The sequence below is a fragment of the Eufriesea mexicana genome, unplaced genomic scaffold, assembly GCF_001483705.2.
Source record: "Eufriesea mexicana isolate 0111107269 unplaced genomic scaffold, ASM148370v2 scaffold4491, whole genome shotgun sequence".
NCBI lineage: Eukaryota > Metazoa > Arthropoda > Insecta > Hymenoptera > Apidae > Eufriesea > Eufriesea mexicana.
The window spans coordinates 145,527-159,679 of record NW_016912459.1 but is presented as its reverse complement, the minus strand read 5'-3'; the positions used below and the strand labels follow the sequence as shown (position 1 = coordinate 159,679).

Genomic DNA, 14,153 nt, shown 5'->3' with positions numbered 1-14,153 from the left:
CAGCAGGAAAGGATCACTTTCATTATCCGCAATATGATTCTATGTCACATGAGTCAATTATGACGACGCTCATTTTGCTTTCCGTTTTAATAATTCCTCGTAGCGATCCATTCAGCTTCTAAAATCCGTTTAGAAATTTATAGCTCGTTCAACATTCAGACCAGTCTGAATGAAACGATGTTGAAACTGTCCGATGTGTAACTATGAATAAATCGCGTAAAATCCCAAGTGTACGTTCTCGTTAAAAAGCGAATGAGACACTCACTTCGAGAATATGTTCAATGTACTCGCGAAATTTTTCGTTGCTCTCTTGAAGAAGATATCTGTCATTGGCCAGTGCGACGTTCCTGATCGTTGACACGAGCTCCTGACCCGCTTTAGTTACCTGTCCAAGATCAGCTGCTTGTTCCATAGTGGTCGTGCACAACTGTTGTCGCAGATCTCTCGTGGTACGTAACACTCCCAGGACAGCTTGCTCCATTTCAGAACTCGGTGAACCGCCGCCACCTTCGTAATTCTGACACCAAATAATAATTATGACTTCGTCGTTTCATTTGCCCGATCGATCCAATTTACAATTTCATTCTCAGCCAAGAAAATCGTACATTTCTCTCTTTTACCGTGTCTACAACCCTTCGCTATCTCTGTAACGCGAAGACAATGCTCTAATGGTAAAAAGGCAGACAAGTCGAAGCAGCCATGACTAGGCAGCCTGTGACACTATTTCTCGATAATAGACAGACGCGTATTATTTTCTCCTGGTTTCAAAAAGCGAACTGCTCGGATGCTTTATTCGCTGGTGGTAGGATCTCGTAACTGATTCCGTTTAACATGGACGTTCATTCAGATTTGCGACGGGACGTCACCCCTTTCAAGCGAGAATCGAGCTAACTCGGATTACCCTCCCAGAAGAAAGCATTATCCGGTATTATATGAGATCTTTTTGCACCAACTTTTTTCTCCCTCAGTCAATTGTTCCAGTTAGAAATATATGATATACGCGCTTTCCATGCTTCATATTTTACATTTCAGTATTAAATGTCACGGAGTCATCTAATTTTTTACGCGATTAAGATTATATTATATTTATCCTTGTTTCAGTAAAAATAATTCTATATACAACTAAAGGCCGCAATGCGTATTTAAATATCACGATTTTTATAATTCGCGACATGGGATACGACAGTATAGTGAAAAATGATATTTATCGATATTATTTTTCGTTAATTATGATGTTCGTATTTATGTAATACCGTACAAAATTAAAAAGTATCGACTTATGGTCATCCTCTGAAAACTTAATGAACGACAATTCTCGTAGATTTAATTTTTATACTGGGTCTTCTATTTTTATATAAACATTCGTTTATTCTAGAAATATCGATAAACTGTTCCCAAAAATTGGTTAAAAAATTGAAACCGAAATTAAAATTCAAATTGCTTGCTTGCTTTCATCGAATGGAATCTACGATCTACGATATTAAGTTCTTGTACTATGATCTAATTATGAAAAATTATACCTTGCAGAAGCAAGTGATTTTAATTGCTGTCAACCATTATATAAGAATTTTAGAAATTCTTCGAATTTTGCACTCGTTAAAATATATTAAACATTTCTATTAAACTTAAAAATTAAATTTTAAATTTTAAAAATTTCTATTAAATTTGTCACTCAGAACTCGTGACGAGTTAGACTCGTAATCGCATAATTGCGCAAATGATTAATAAGGAATTAAATTGGGAAATTCGTTTAGAAATTTTATACAAAAAGGACCTCCTTTCAGCCGAAAGTATAATTGATGTAACAAGTTATTCTTACCATACTGTTACCAATTCGCAGGAGCGTATTGAGCTCGAGTTGCGCCCGGTCACAAAGCAGAAGGATGTTCTCTCTGTGTTCGTGACTCGTGTACGCGCTGTCCGTGAAATCCTGCGTCCTCTCAATGACGGTATCTAACGCGGCTGTGAGCGTCTCACGACAGCCTGGTCCTAGGAGAGTCATTCTTGTGGTTTCAACGAGTCTCTCAAAGTGTTTCAACGCGGAGAACGCTGTGCTGCTGTCCCAATCCTCCTGTTGCGGACTCTGAAATATTAATAGCCGTCTCAACGGAAAATTCTCTTTCACGAACGCAAAGTACCACCACCTGACTCCGAATTTATGCAATACGCGTTCCCCTAATGTTTCACTACCTTGCGCCCGAGAATAATTACGTATTTAAAATGCTTGGTAAAACGGTAAAGTGTCTCTTTAAATTATAATTTAGATAGCGTTCAAGTTGTCTATATGGAAGTAAGGTATATCTATAGTTCATTTGAAAGCTTTCTTTCGTCCAGGATTAATAATAATTTGCCGGATATTACAGCAATTAGGAAAAAACCAAACTCGTTTTTCAAAAATTCGTCTTCCATTTTGCATAAACCGTATATATATATATTCATAATATGTGTAGAATATATTAACACTTTGCACTCGGTGATCTTTTCGTTACAGAAACATAGTAATTCGAAGACTTTCTGCCATAAAGTGGACGATATTTTCAAAACGATAACTAAGAAGTGTAAATTAATTGTAAGGCGTAGAATTATTTTACCTCGATATTCCACGCGTCGTTGGACAATTTTAAATTCGAGATATCAATTAACAATGATCTCTAGAATTTGATTAAATGGTGACTGAGAGTTGCCTCTCGAGTGCAAAGGGTTAACACTTTGTTGACCAATTTTACACAGAAACTGTGTCATGTCACCGGCTATTATTTTGTAATCCAATCTTCAAAACTACTTTCACACGCAATATCTTATATATCCTAAATATTATATCCTATATGGCCCTGGGTGCAATGACGAGTTAACTCGTCATCGGTCAACAACGTTTGGGCAGAAAAAGACGAGTTAACTCGTCACCGGTCAACAATGTGTTAATTCTAAATTAAATTGCTTGGAATTATTTTTAATATTAATTATTTTAACTATTTTTATTATTTTAATATTTTTAATAACTCCATAATGAATGCAATTATTAAAAAAAAATTTTGGTTTGAGTGTTATTTTAAAATTCGTGATTATTTCATGCAGCGAATACGTGAAATGTTTGAAAAATATATTAGCACACTATTGGTATAAGTTTAAGTATGAAGTTGTCACATGCAAGGAGGAATGTATTTGGGAACACCATTGGTATAAATTTAAGTATGAAGTTGTCACATGCAACGAGGAATGTAAACACGTTTCTAGTGTACACGTCAATTGATTAGTGCAAATATGGACAGATTGTTTATTGTTTATTATTAATCCAGTCACAATGCGAGTAAATCGAATAAATTCTAAGCTAATGGAAGTTTTATTTTGTTTAATAATTCTTTAAATAAATGTCTTCCATGTACGTTAATACGTTCGATAATATTCCTTGCAACGTGTTCTATTATGGCACTTATGTTTGTTTTCTATTCATACGTTCGTGAATGCTGCTTTTAGAAAAAAACGCGTTTAAGAAAAAAGGAGCGCTTCAAGCTTAATTATGCATGTAACAAACAGTTGCTATGTTTACACAGGAGCATGACCCAGTACCAAGATACTACGCGAGGCATTAATGACACGCCATACCTAAATATACTCTTGCCCTAAGGTCAGCATAGATACGTATGAGCAATTGAACCGATTACAATTAACCAAGGATAGCGCGCATTCGGCTATGCATTATCCCGATGGCGTCAATTAACTATGCATGCTTCTCGACAGCAATTAACCGCACGAAATCGTTGAACTTGACCGAACATCGCGATTTCCTACTTTTTCCCAAAGCTTCGTGGATTGTGCATTATTTATTCGTACTTTGGCATTGCGATTACTCACTACTCGAATTTCATCGCGGATACAATGTTCATTCTTCATCGAACAGCTGGTTAAAATTCGTCAATGAAAATTGTTACGAAACGATTCTTTTGTTAGAAATAAATACAATATTCTAACTATTAATCTTTCATTTTTATGTCCCTTTGTTATAGCTTACTGCAGACAGCATATCTGTCAATTTTTGATGTATGATTTGGAATATACATAATATAAATTTTAAAAAATTACAATTGAAATACTGTAGCAGATATGCTAATAAATTGCAATAAATTCGGATAAAATATTTCTTTATTTTATTTTATTGTATTAATTATGAATAATTTTAAATAATTTTATTACAATTGAAATACTGTAGCAGATATGCTAATAAATTGCAATAAATTCGGATAAAATGTTCTTTTATTTTATTTTATTATATTAATTATGAATAATTTAAAATAATTTTATTACAATTAATACCTTGCAATCTTCTTCTTTTATTGATATGTATAAACATAAAATATTTTATCGATGCGCGTTACCTGAACTATGTAGCTGCTATACTCATTTGGTCTTCCCATAATTTAGCTTCGCAAGAGTTATGGCGTACGAGGAACCAAGTACGATTAAAGTATAATTTAACACCTTACACGTAGTCAATAAATTCCAATTGTCTAATTCATTGTTTAAATGGTATAGAGATTTGGCAAGCCTCCGGTAGGTAACTGGCAAGAAATTGAAATTATATCGGTACCGTAATGGCTCGACTGCAATTTGGCACGTGCCGAAGAATGCACCGCAACGTTTATGACATCCATTTCGGCGTCGTTTGCTATGCGTCCTGTCCTTAACCATGGTACGATATCAATTCGCATTGCTGTCAATACATCGCGTCCATTCCACGTTGAATATGCTCCTTAAATTTCGAAAATGTCTTAATTGTTCTAGGTCGAGACATCGAATCTTCTCAGATTTTCATAGCGTGGAAATGTGCTTCAAAGAATTTCGAAACGAAGAAATAATTCGTGAATTTTCGTACATTCATCATCCCAGATATGAGCCGTTCACTGCACAAATCGATTAACTCCACTTTTTGAAAAATCTTAAATTTAAGTGTCAAAGCACTTGGTATAGTCATAACTTTTTATATTTATAATAACTTTCCCTGATAATTAAGATTAACGCCATTAAACGACAAAAATTTGTTGGTCACTGAATAATAAATAATTTATTTCAGAGATCACTTTGATTAACTCCGTACTCTAATGTAAATCGTTGCAATAATGCAACTCAAATGCACCAGCAAGCCATGAATGATAACGGTGAATTTTTTAGTGCCGACTTATCACAATTCAAGTAAAATTTAGTAAAATTTAAATTTATTACTTTTCTCACTTGCTAAATCGATTAACTCTTCCAGTAACATAAAAATGGTAACATTACTAACGATTACCTTTTGGCTATTTTTTCTTATAAATTTTGTATACCGTTAGATGAAAGTTACATTTGCATTTATGCATTCTACGATATTTATTTCGATTTAAATTATAAAGGGAATTTTAAAAAACAATATATATTATTTCACTGCATTTCTCCACCTTTTGTTTTATGGAGTTAATCAATTTGTGCAGTGAACGGCTCATATATCAAAATTAATGAAAATTAAGAAATAAAAGAAAATAATTGTTTATTTACCTACGAAGAATAATTTCTTTCCTGTATGAGACCTATTTTTAATTTCATTCCATGTATATATGTATGCATCTTGAAAGATAAAGTACATACAAAAATTCGCGAATTATTATTTTATTCCACAATTTTTATTATTAACCCTTTAGACTCGAAGATTTCTTCGTTGTGAAGATGCTATTCGAAGCACTTCTTAGATTTTAATAAGCTCACTGATACTCTTTATGCTAAAATTAAAAAAAGAAAATCGTGAATTTGAGAAACGAACAGAATAATTTAATTTCTATGTTCTTAATGTAATTATCATTATTCATTATTTAAATTATAGCATTAAAACAAACGGTGACTGAGAGTTACTTCTCGAATACAAAGGGTTAGGCGTTCTATTAATCGAGCTTCCGAGAATATTTCACAAACTCGATTGCAAAATGAATATTCGATGTAACGTAATCGGCGATTATGGTAAATTATCGTAGAATTAACGCGAAAAAGAATTCCTTCCCTACTTGCAGCAAATAATCGTATATGGAAATTAAAATATTTACGTACCGAGTCTGCTTTGACATTTAGCTTCGTTCGATATAATGCGTATTCTGTTTGACGAGGGTCCTAAAATCCGTATAGCAAAGGGACAGCAATTTTCTGAAGTGGGCTATCGAAGGGATATGGACATTATCGGTGCGATTTTACTGTATCGTACATTTCGAACGTATCGTGTGCGTGAGAATTATCGATAAAGTGTCTGTGACGTTATAGAATACAGGAAGACAGTAATTTTTCTACTGGTATTCTATTCTGAGTTGCTGTTATGGCCAGTAGTGGCTTTTAAGGTCGAGGAGAAAATTAAATTCGTTAACGATAGTGGTACTTTGTGTCATCGTGCGCTTCGATAAGCGAACAGGGCATTTTAGAAATAAATAATTGAATTTTGTGCAGCCAAGGCAACTAATTCGAGGTACGGTGAGGCGAAGAGAAAAATTTATCAAACGTTAAGACGACGAAATAGTATCATAGTCCTGTTAAAAATTTCCAAGAGGACAAAATTGTTTCATTGTTGCGCTATATCTTGAGAAGATGTTAAAGTTAGTCAAGGCCGCCGAGATCTCACTCCGTCGTGCGTTATGGGTCAAACGTGAGTCAGAATTTGGCGAACGAAAGTTCCTTGGATGTACTCCAGCTTTTCGAAAGCATTTCATTGTGAATGCACCTCTTTACGTCATCGCGTGTTACTTCGCGAAATGCATATACGCATTTATGGGCGAAAGACTGAAATATTTATCGTTTCGTGGCGCCAAAATTCTATGGGTACATAGAGTGTGTCTAGAAACTCGGTCAGGCTACAGCACTGTCCTGGGTGAATTTGCAAAAATGCTGCAAAGATAAATTTTGCGATACTTAACCCTTTAGTCGCCATTTAATAAAATTTCGAAGCTGGATATTCATTGATATGTCAAATTTCAGATATTAATAGTAACAGTGTGCGAGGTATCGAAATCAAATAATTCTTAATTATTGATAATGATAATAATAATGATAATGTTAATTATCATACGATTTGTTATTCGCTGCTCAGAAAAATATCGTCAGCTTTGTAACAGAAAATCTTTGAACTCCTATTCTTCTTTAGCCAAAAAATCGTCGAGTGCAAAAGGTTAACACTCTGTATCATCCTATAATTCGACTATTTCATAAGCACGATGTTAATAAACGTAACACCCTGAAGATTCAATATTAATGCATTAAAGATCAAGCATAAAAATAAAGCAATTTTGAAATTGCACATCAAATTATTTATTTGTCTTAGTAATTAAGATAATTGCTAATAATTGTAATAATTTTAATTTAATTGTTTTAATAACATATTTACAACTTGAATGGAATGGAAAAGTAGTTAGTGTCGCGATTATAAAATTGCAAAATGTCGCGTTTACGCGGGGTTAACATGGAAATTATATAATATTTGAAATTTTTTGGAAAATATTAATTTTTTTGACATTTTGTTCTGACATTACGTAAAATATTATATTTCTCTTAATAATTAGAATAATTTTAATTTATTTCTTTTAATAACATACTTCCAACTTGAATGGAATGAAAAAGTAGTTAGTGTCGCGATTATAAAATTACAAAATGTTGCGTTTACGCGAGGTTAACACAAAAATTGCACAAAATTTCAAACTTCTTGGAAAATATTAATTTTTTTGACATTTTGCCCTGAAACTACGCAGAATATTTTATTTCTCTTAATAATTACGATAATTTCTAATAATTATAATAATTTTAATTTATTTCTTTTAATAACATACTTCCAACTAGAATGGAATGAAAAAGTAATTAGTGTCGCGATTATAAAGTTGCAAAATGTCGCGTTTACGCAGGGTTAACACGAAAATTGCACGATATTTCAAACTTCCTGAAAAATATTAAATTTTTTGATATTTTGCCTTGATACTTTTGTACCTTTTGCAGAATATTTTAAAAAATCAATCTAGTTGAAAGAAAATACGAAGTTTCTTTAAAAAACGAAGAAACAGTGCGAAACTTTCCTCTGCAACTTCTTTCAAATTCACCTGGAACAAAGGTACAACCAAGTTGCCAAACTCACTTTGTATACTATGAAAAACTCACGTTAAAATTATGTTTGCACGGATATACCGGTATGCGCATGTTTCAAATCCCAGATGGAAAATGTAACCGAAATTTACTAGATTTTAATGTTTATAAATTTCAATACGTATATGATCACTTCGTTCATCGTTTTACACGATGCTCCCGATGTTCGCGTTCATTACTTTACATTGTGCTCAATTTTATGCAGCAAATTCTCATTGCGTGACGTCGTTAAAACGTGTAACGATTTTGCATGCAGTGTTTCCAAAATTATTTCGCGCAAATTGACAGCTACTGTGCGCAACTGACGTCTATATTGTATTCATTTTCATTAAATTACTTTGCATTGTGTGTGTAATTTGCATGGATTATTCCTCAACCGATCGATTCATCGTTTGAAACGCTTTGCAAAAATTTTTCGCAGCTTTAACAGGTCGAACGATACCTGTAGCATTTTCGCGAGTTATTGCATCGATCCCCAAATTATACTCACCACATATTCACACTTCTGAGTACCGAATAGTAAGTACTAAGTACTGAATTCTGAGTACTGAGTACTGAGCACTGAGCACTGAGCACTGAATACTGAGTTCTGAGCACTGAGTACTGAGCACTGAGTACTGAGCACTAAGCATTGATCACTGAGCACTGAATACTGAGTTCTGAGTACTAAGTACTGAATTCTGAGTTCTGAGTTCTGAGTATTAAGTACTGAATACTGAGTTCTGAGCACTGAGTACTGAGCACTGAGTACTGAGCACTAAGCATTGAGCACTGAGCACTGAATACTGAGTTCTGAGTACTGAGTACTGAATTCTGAGTTCTGAGTTCTGAGTATTAAGTACTGAATACTGAGTTCTGAGCACTGAGCACTGAGCACTGAGCACTGAGTACTGAGTTCTGAGTACTGAGTACTAAGTACTGAATTCTGAGTTCTGAGTTCTGAGTATTAAGTACTGAATACTGAGTTCTGAGTACTGAATAGTAAGTACTAAGTACTGAATTCTGGGTTCTGGGTTCTGAGTTCTGAGTTCTGAGTTCTGAGTACTGAATAGTAAGTACTAAGTACTGAATTCTGGGTTCTGAGTTCTGAGTTCTGAAGATTGATATAAATTTGAGATTCGAGATTTTATTTAGATATATAGACATATTTCAAAGGTTCGTCGTATACGTCTGCATAGGAGAGAAGCAAGCAGCCGAAATAGAAATTGACAGAGATCTACTCATCGAGCATTGTCTGCGTTATTTATAATCCCACCAACCTGAGAATTCGAATAGGACTGCGATTCGCTGCAGTCCAACACTCCATCTTTGACCACGTAATGTATCAAGTCCATGGCCCTTCGCATCTGGCAGAAAACGGTATCTCTATTTTCTCTGGCAGACGGACATTCCGGATGCCTCAAGCAGGTTTTACTAGACGTGAGCAGCATCATAGTGCTCCTCTCTAAAACTTGGCGAGCCGCGGCCATCTGTGCCCTTCGTCTCTCGTCTTTCAAGTCATTCTGAAATTTCGGAACGTCCCGTCCATTCATTACCGACCCACGTGTTGCTATCTGCCTCGTGCACTCGCAACATTATCAACGCTAAATCTACCACGACCGGTCAAATGATCGCTGGATGAAATGACAGAAGTGGGAGGTGCTCAAAAAGGAACGTGGAAAAGAAAATGCTGAAAAATTAATTTTATGCATACCGAAAGAAAAATCGCGAAAGCGAGTAATCGAAACGATGACATTGAATTTTTAACCCTTTCGGAATGTTGAAATTGCTCATTTAGGTCATGGTAGGTTTAGTGTCAACCCTTTTCGCTCGAAGCATTTGTATTATAAAATCGATTACGTTTTTAGTAACAATATGGAAGAAAATCGTGTATAAATTGAAATATACACGCTGAATTGTTCTGTTCCAGTATTCCATGTAGCGTCACGTTACTTTAAATTTGACATCGACTACAAATCGATGGTATTTTGATGAATGACAGTCGCCTTCTGAATGCCAAGGGTCAACATTGCTCTCAATAACAGTGTCTCATTAGATGCATATCCTTTCGTGTAAAAAATGGTAAAATTGCTTGATTTATGTGATAATTGATTCCTGACTATTGAATTCAAAATATTTTTTGGCTCCGTTATTCGAGAAGTCGATTGGCTTATTTGTTCTCCAATTAATTCGGGCAATGGACGTTTCATTGGAATACGAGGATTGAGAGAACGAAATATGACGAGTTTAAAGAGCTATGCAATAAGATGAAATTGATGAACTTACTTGACGATCACCCGTTAAGTGTGCCAACTCCACCATTTCCGCCCCGAACTGGCTAAACGCCTTCACGAATTCGGTGAAGTTTGAGACACTTTCGAGACGGCCAAGGCTGCGAGCCACCTTCTTCTTCGCGAGAAGAAGCTGTTTCACCACGACGATGTCAGCCAGAAGGAGAACCTTCGTTACAGAACCCAGGAGACATCTCGCAGCCCTGACGACAGAGCCCCGATCAGCTAGGCTGTCCTCTGTGGCGCATTCGCATAATTTCTCGATCGCTGAGCCTGGAACAGAATTATTTCTGCGTGGTCAACGTTACGTTTTTCCTTCGATGTGGCGTAGATACCACGTTTTCTATGATACTTAACAGTGAACGTACCAAGCGGGGTCAAGTGACCCCTTTCAAAATTTACTTTATAAATATAAAGGGAATAATAAACAGCGGCATCGGTTTCGACTTGCAAGGAGAGTGCAAGTCCTTCGGGTCACCGATTTAATTGAAACTTTCTAGGTTTGCAGATTTCGTCATGCAGTTCAAGAATATATATCATTATAGCTGCCATTATTCGATAGTTTTTGAGATATTTGCGATTCAAATTTTATTACTTCGGTAACTACTACTGATTTATTTCTTGTGGTTTTCAAGTGGTGTTGTGATTTAATAGCGACCCCCGAAAATTCCTGTGATGCAGATCCGGGGTTCGACTCCCGTCTCTAGTTGGTTTTTCTTCTTCAATATATTTTTTATTTTGAATTCATTTTGTTTCAGCTTCTCAAATTTCAATGATTATTTATTTCCAGAGTTCAGTAATATAATTTTTAATAATGTTCGAATTTTCAAAACCGAGATGCACAATAAATCATTAAATAAGTATTTTGAAAATTACTGTACAAATAATGTCGGATAAAATATGAAAAATTATTTTTTCGAAGTACACGTGAATGGATCAGCGGTAAAATTTAAGGTTAATAGATTTAAGGCTACTGCTTTGATATAATGGCGCGTGTTCATGAAGAAAATTGTGTACTAGAGATGAAATACCTCGTAAAGTTTTTACCTCGTTTGCGCGCTCATCGTGAAAAGGGAGATTTCTAGGATCAGAATGACGTAAGCATGCGTAACTGGGTACTCGCTTATTACGAAGCCTCGTTCTCAAAATAATCCGACCATAAAATGAATTGCACCAAAATCGATTTCTAATTTATTCAATTCCATATACCACTTTAATTCATTTTATAAAAGACGAAGCAATAATCGATGATAATAAAAGAAAAAAATATACATTTACATGTAAATGATTTTCTCGAAAATGCAAAAACACGTATTAAAAAATTTAATTAATTTTACTCCATATTTTCTGCTCATTCTTTCGCCAGGAATCACATGCTTTTTGATTTTGTACACTATTCACATATATAAAGGGTGTCCAATTTTAATATACGACAGAGTAATTATTATTTCCAAATTAAAATCGTACCAGTTTCCTGAAAATGATTTTTCAGTAATTTTCCGTCGCAAGATAAGAAATTCCAAAAATGATTTTTTCCCATAAAGAATCAAGGTCACCGTATATTTTCGTCTTCAGGGTGTCGTTACCGGGCGAAAAATTAATTAAACGAGCCGTAATAGTGTTACCTTCGGATGACCATGACCCGAGGAATTTAGTTTCGATCAACAGGAACGCTAATATCGAAGAAACGAGTAAAGAATTGGCAGAAAATCGCGAACAAGGATCCTCCGACAGGGAACCCGCTGGGATTCGAACGCATGAGCATGTTCGCGAGCAATTCATAGCAATTTCCTCGCATAATCGGCGACAGGAGGCAAGATACCCGGCGTGATTCGAATCTAATCGATCACGAGGAGTAATGAAATTGGAATTCGAAGTTTACGACACATTTCTGATGTGAACGCATCGAGTACAAAGGATTACGCGTGCTTTGTACCATGCGCAGAATATTCTATGCAAATCAATGTCTTGCACGTGCAGCCATTACGATTCCTTTGGCTGTATTTGCTATGCAGCCCGCCGCCAATATCATCCTACCCAGACAATCGAATTTCCTTTCATCTTGCACAATGAATATTTATCATCTTATGAAACGTGTGCCAACGTGTGACGAAGAATATCGATTTTCTTTCCCCTCATCTCGCTTTTTCCTCACCCGAAATACAAACCGAACCTCGTCCCAGGTAATTAAAGGAACGAATTTCGATTTTTAATTCTCACATTCCAGTTTTTCCACCAACGATTCGTTTCATCTTCCGGGGAAAATTGGAGAGGTCTGACTCGAAGTTCAAATAAAGATAAATGTGTGAAAAATTTGAATTATCGCAGAGTATTCGTATAATAAGTACCTCTATGATCTTCGCTACGAGAAAGAGTCATTCTTCATAGTCATTTCTTCGTTGAGAAATGATCAAAACGAATAAGGGATGATTTTGGAAGTAAGAATGACTCGTTCGTACAATGTCTAAGTGTATTTAATGAATTTTCAAAATGAATTTTATATTACAATTATGATTCAGATTTTATTTTAAATCAAGAATTTTCTTTTGAAGCAATTTTGAATCGAGATTATTTTTTTAATCAACTTTGAATCAGATTCTTTTTTTTAAATTAAGATATTTTTTTTTTAATCCATTTTGATTCATATTTTTAATTTATGAATTCAGAAATTTTGATTTCGAATCAGAGAGACCTAATTAATCGAATGCTGATCCCCGTTTCTCTGTATTCGTTTTGAAACTACAAACAATGCGTTAATTAATTACGAAATTTGTCCGTGAAATGTCAGAAATCAGTATAAAATCCACAGTATGCGCATGAGGATTTTACAAATTTAATATACTGGAAGGACGGTTGATAAACATCGCGCGTGAAAGTTTCGCTTACATGTCCCAACTCTGGATCATGGAAGTTAATTTAACTTCTACATTTTAGTATTCCGTATACATAGAGAATATGCAAAGTGGACACAGGTGTTTCGCCATAATGGCATGTTACACCTCGCGACGCTCTTTTTGCGCGTTTGTTGCTATCGCGAGGCCACGATGGTGTTGCCATGGTGAAAATTTGTCCTCACGGCACTCCTTTCCCACCACCAATTTTTTTTCCATTAATATATCGCATGTTAAGACCATAGATCTTCCAGGGTTGAAGGAAAATCAATACCCGGCCCCTTGATGCTGCATTAACTCTCGGACGGTCTTCAGTTTGGCTATGCTATACACTCGTGGTCTCGGGGTCAAAAATCACCCGAATCCAAGGAACTTGTATTTTTAATTTCACAATACGATACTATGATATTTGAAGAAACGCGAAAGTCAATATAATAATTATAGAAATTTTAATCATGGAAAAATGATGTATTTTACTCGAATTATTTGGACTATCTATTAACGAAATAGACTCAGACATAGAAATATACGGAGTGTCCTGCAGTATTTCATAATTTGTTCTTTTCTCTTGTACATTTTGGACATATCTATCCCATAAATTAGAGACGGAATGCATTACTAATATAGTATTAATAAATTAAATTTTGAACATACCTATCACACAAATTAGAGATAGAATGCATTACTAATATCAAAGAATTAAATTAACAGTGCATTCACCGTTAATTTTATACATATATTACATAATATTTTATATAATTATTATATATATGCTATATTATTTTATATATATTATATTTATTTATTTTATACTTTATTTCTTTATATTACATCACTTATTTTATATTATATATATATA

General features: G+C 34.7%; 1 protein-coding gene across 3 annotated transcripts in view; it reads right to left on the bottom strand.

The window, feature by feature from the left end:
• The window catches only part of alpha-Catr (alpha-catenin related), a 116,302-nt gene that overhangs the window by 12,901 nt on the left and 89,248 nt on the right, over nucleotides 1-14,153 (bottom strand). For 2 of the 3 annotated variants that reach the window (XM_017905753.1, XM_017905751.1), the window contains exons 3-6: nucleotides 10,399-10,676; nucleotides 9,393-9,635; nucleotides 1,820-2,083; nucleotides 266-517 (exon numbers count right to left, since the gene is read on the bottom strand). In XM_017905753.1, coding sequence (XP_017761242.1) covers nucleotides 266-517; nucleotides 1,820-2,083; nucleotides 9,393-9,635; nucleotides 10,399-10,676 — 1,037 coding nt within the window. The remainder of the gene's footprint in view (nucleotides 1-265; nucleotides 518-1,819; nucleotides 2,084-9,392; nucleotides 9,636-10,398; nucleotides 10,677-14,153) is intronic. The other variant, XM_017905752.1, reaches the window with a different exon arrangement.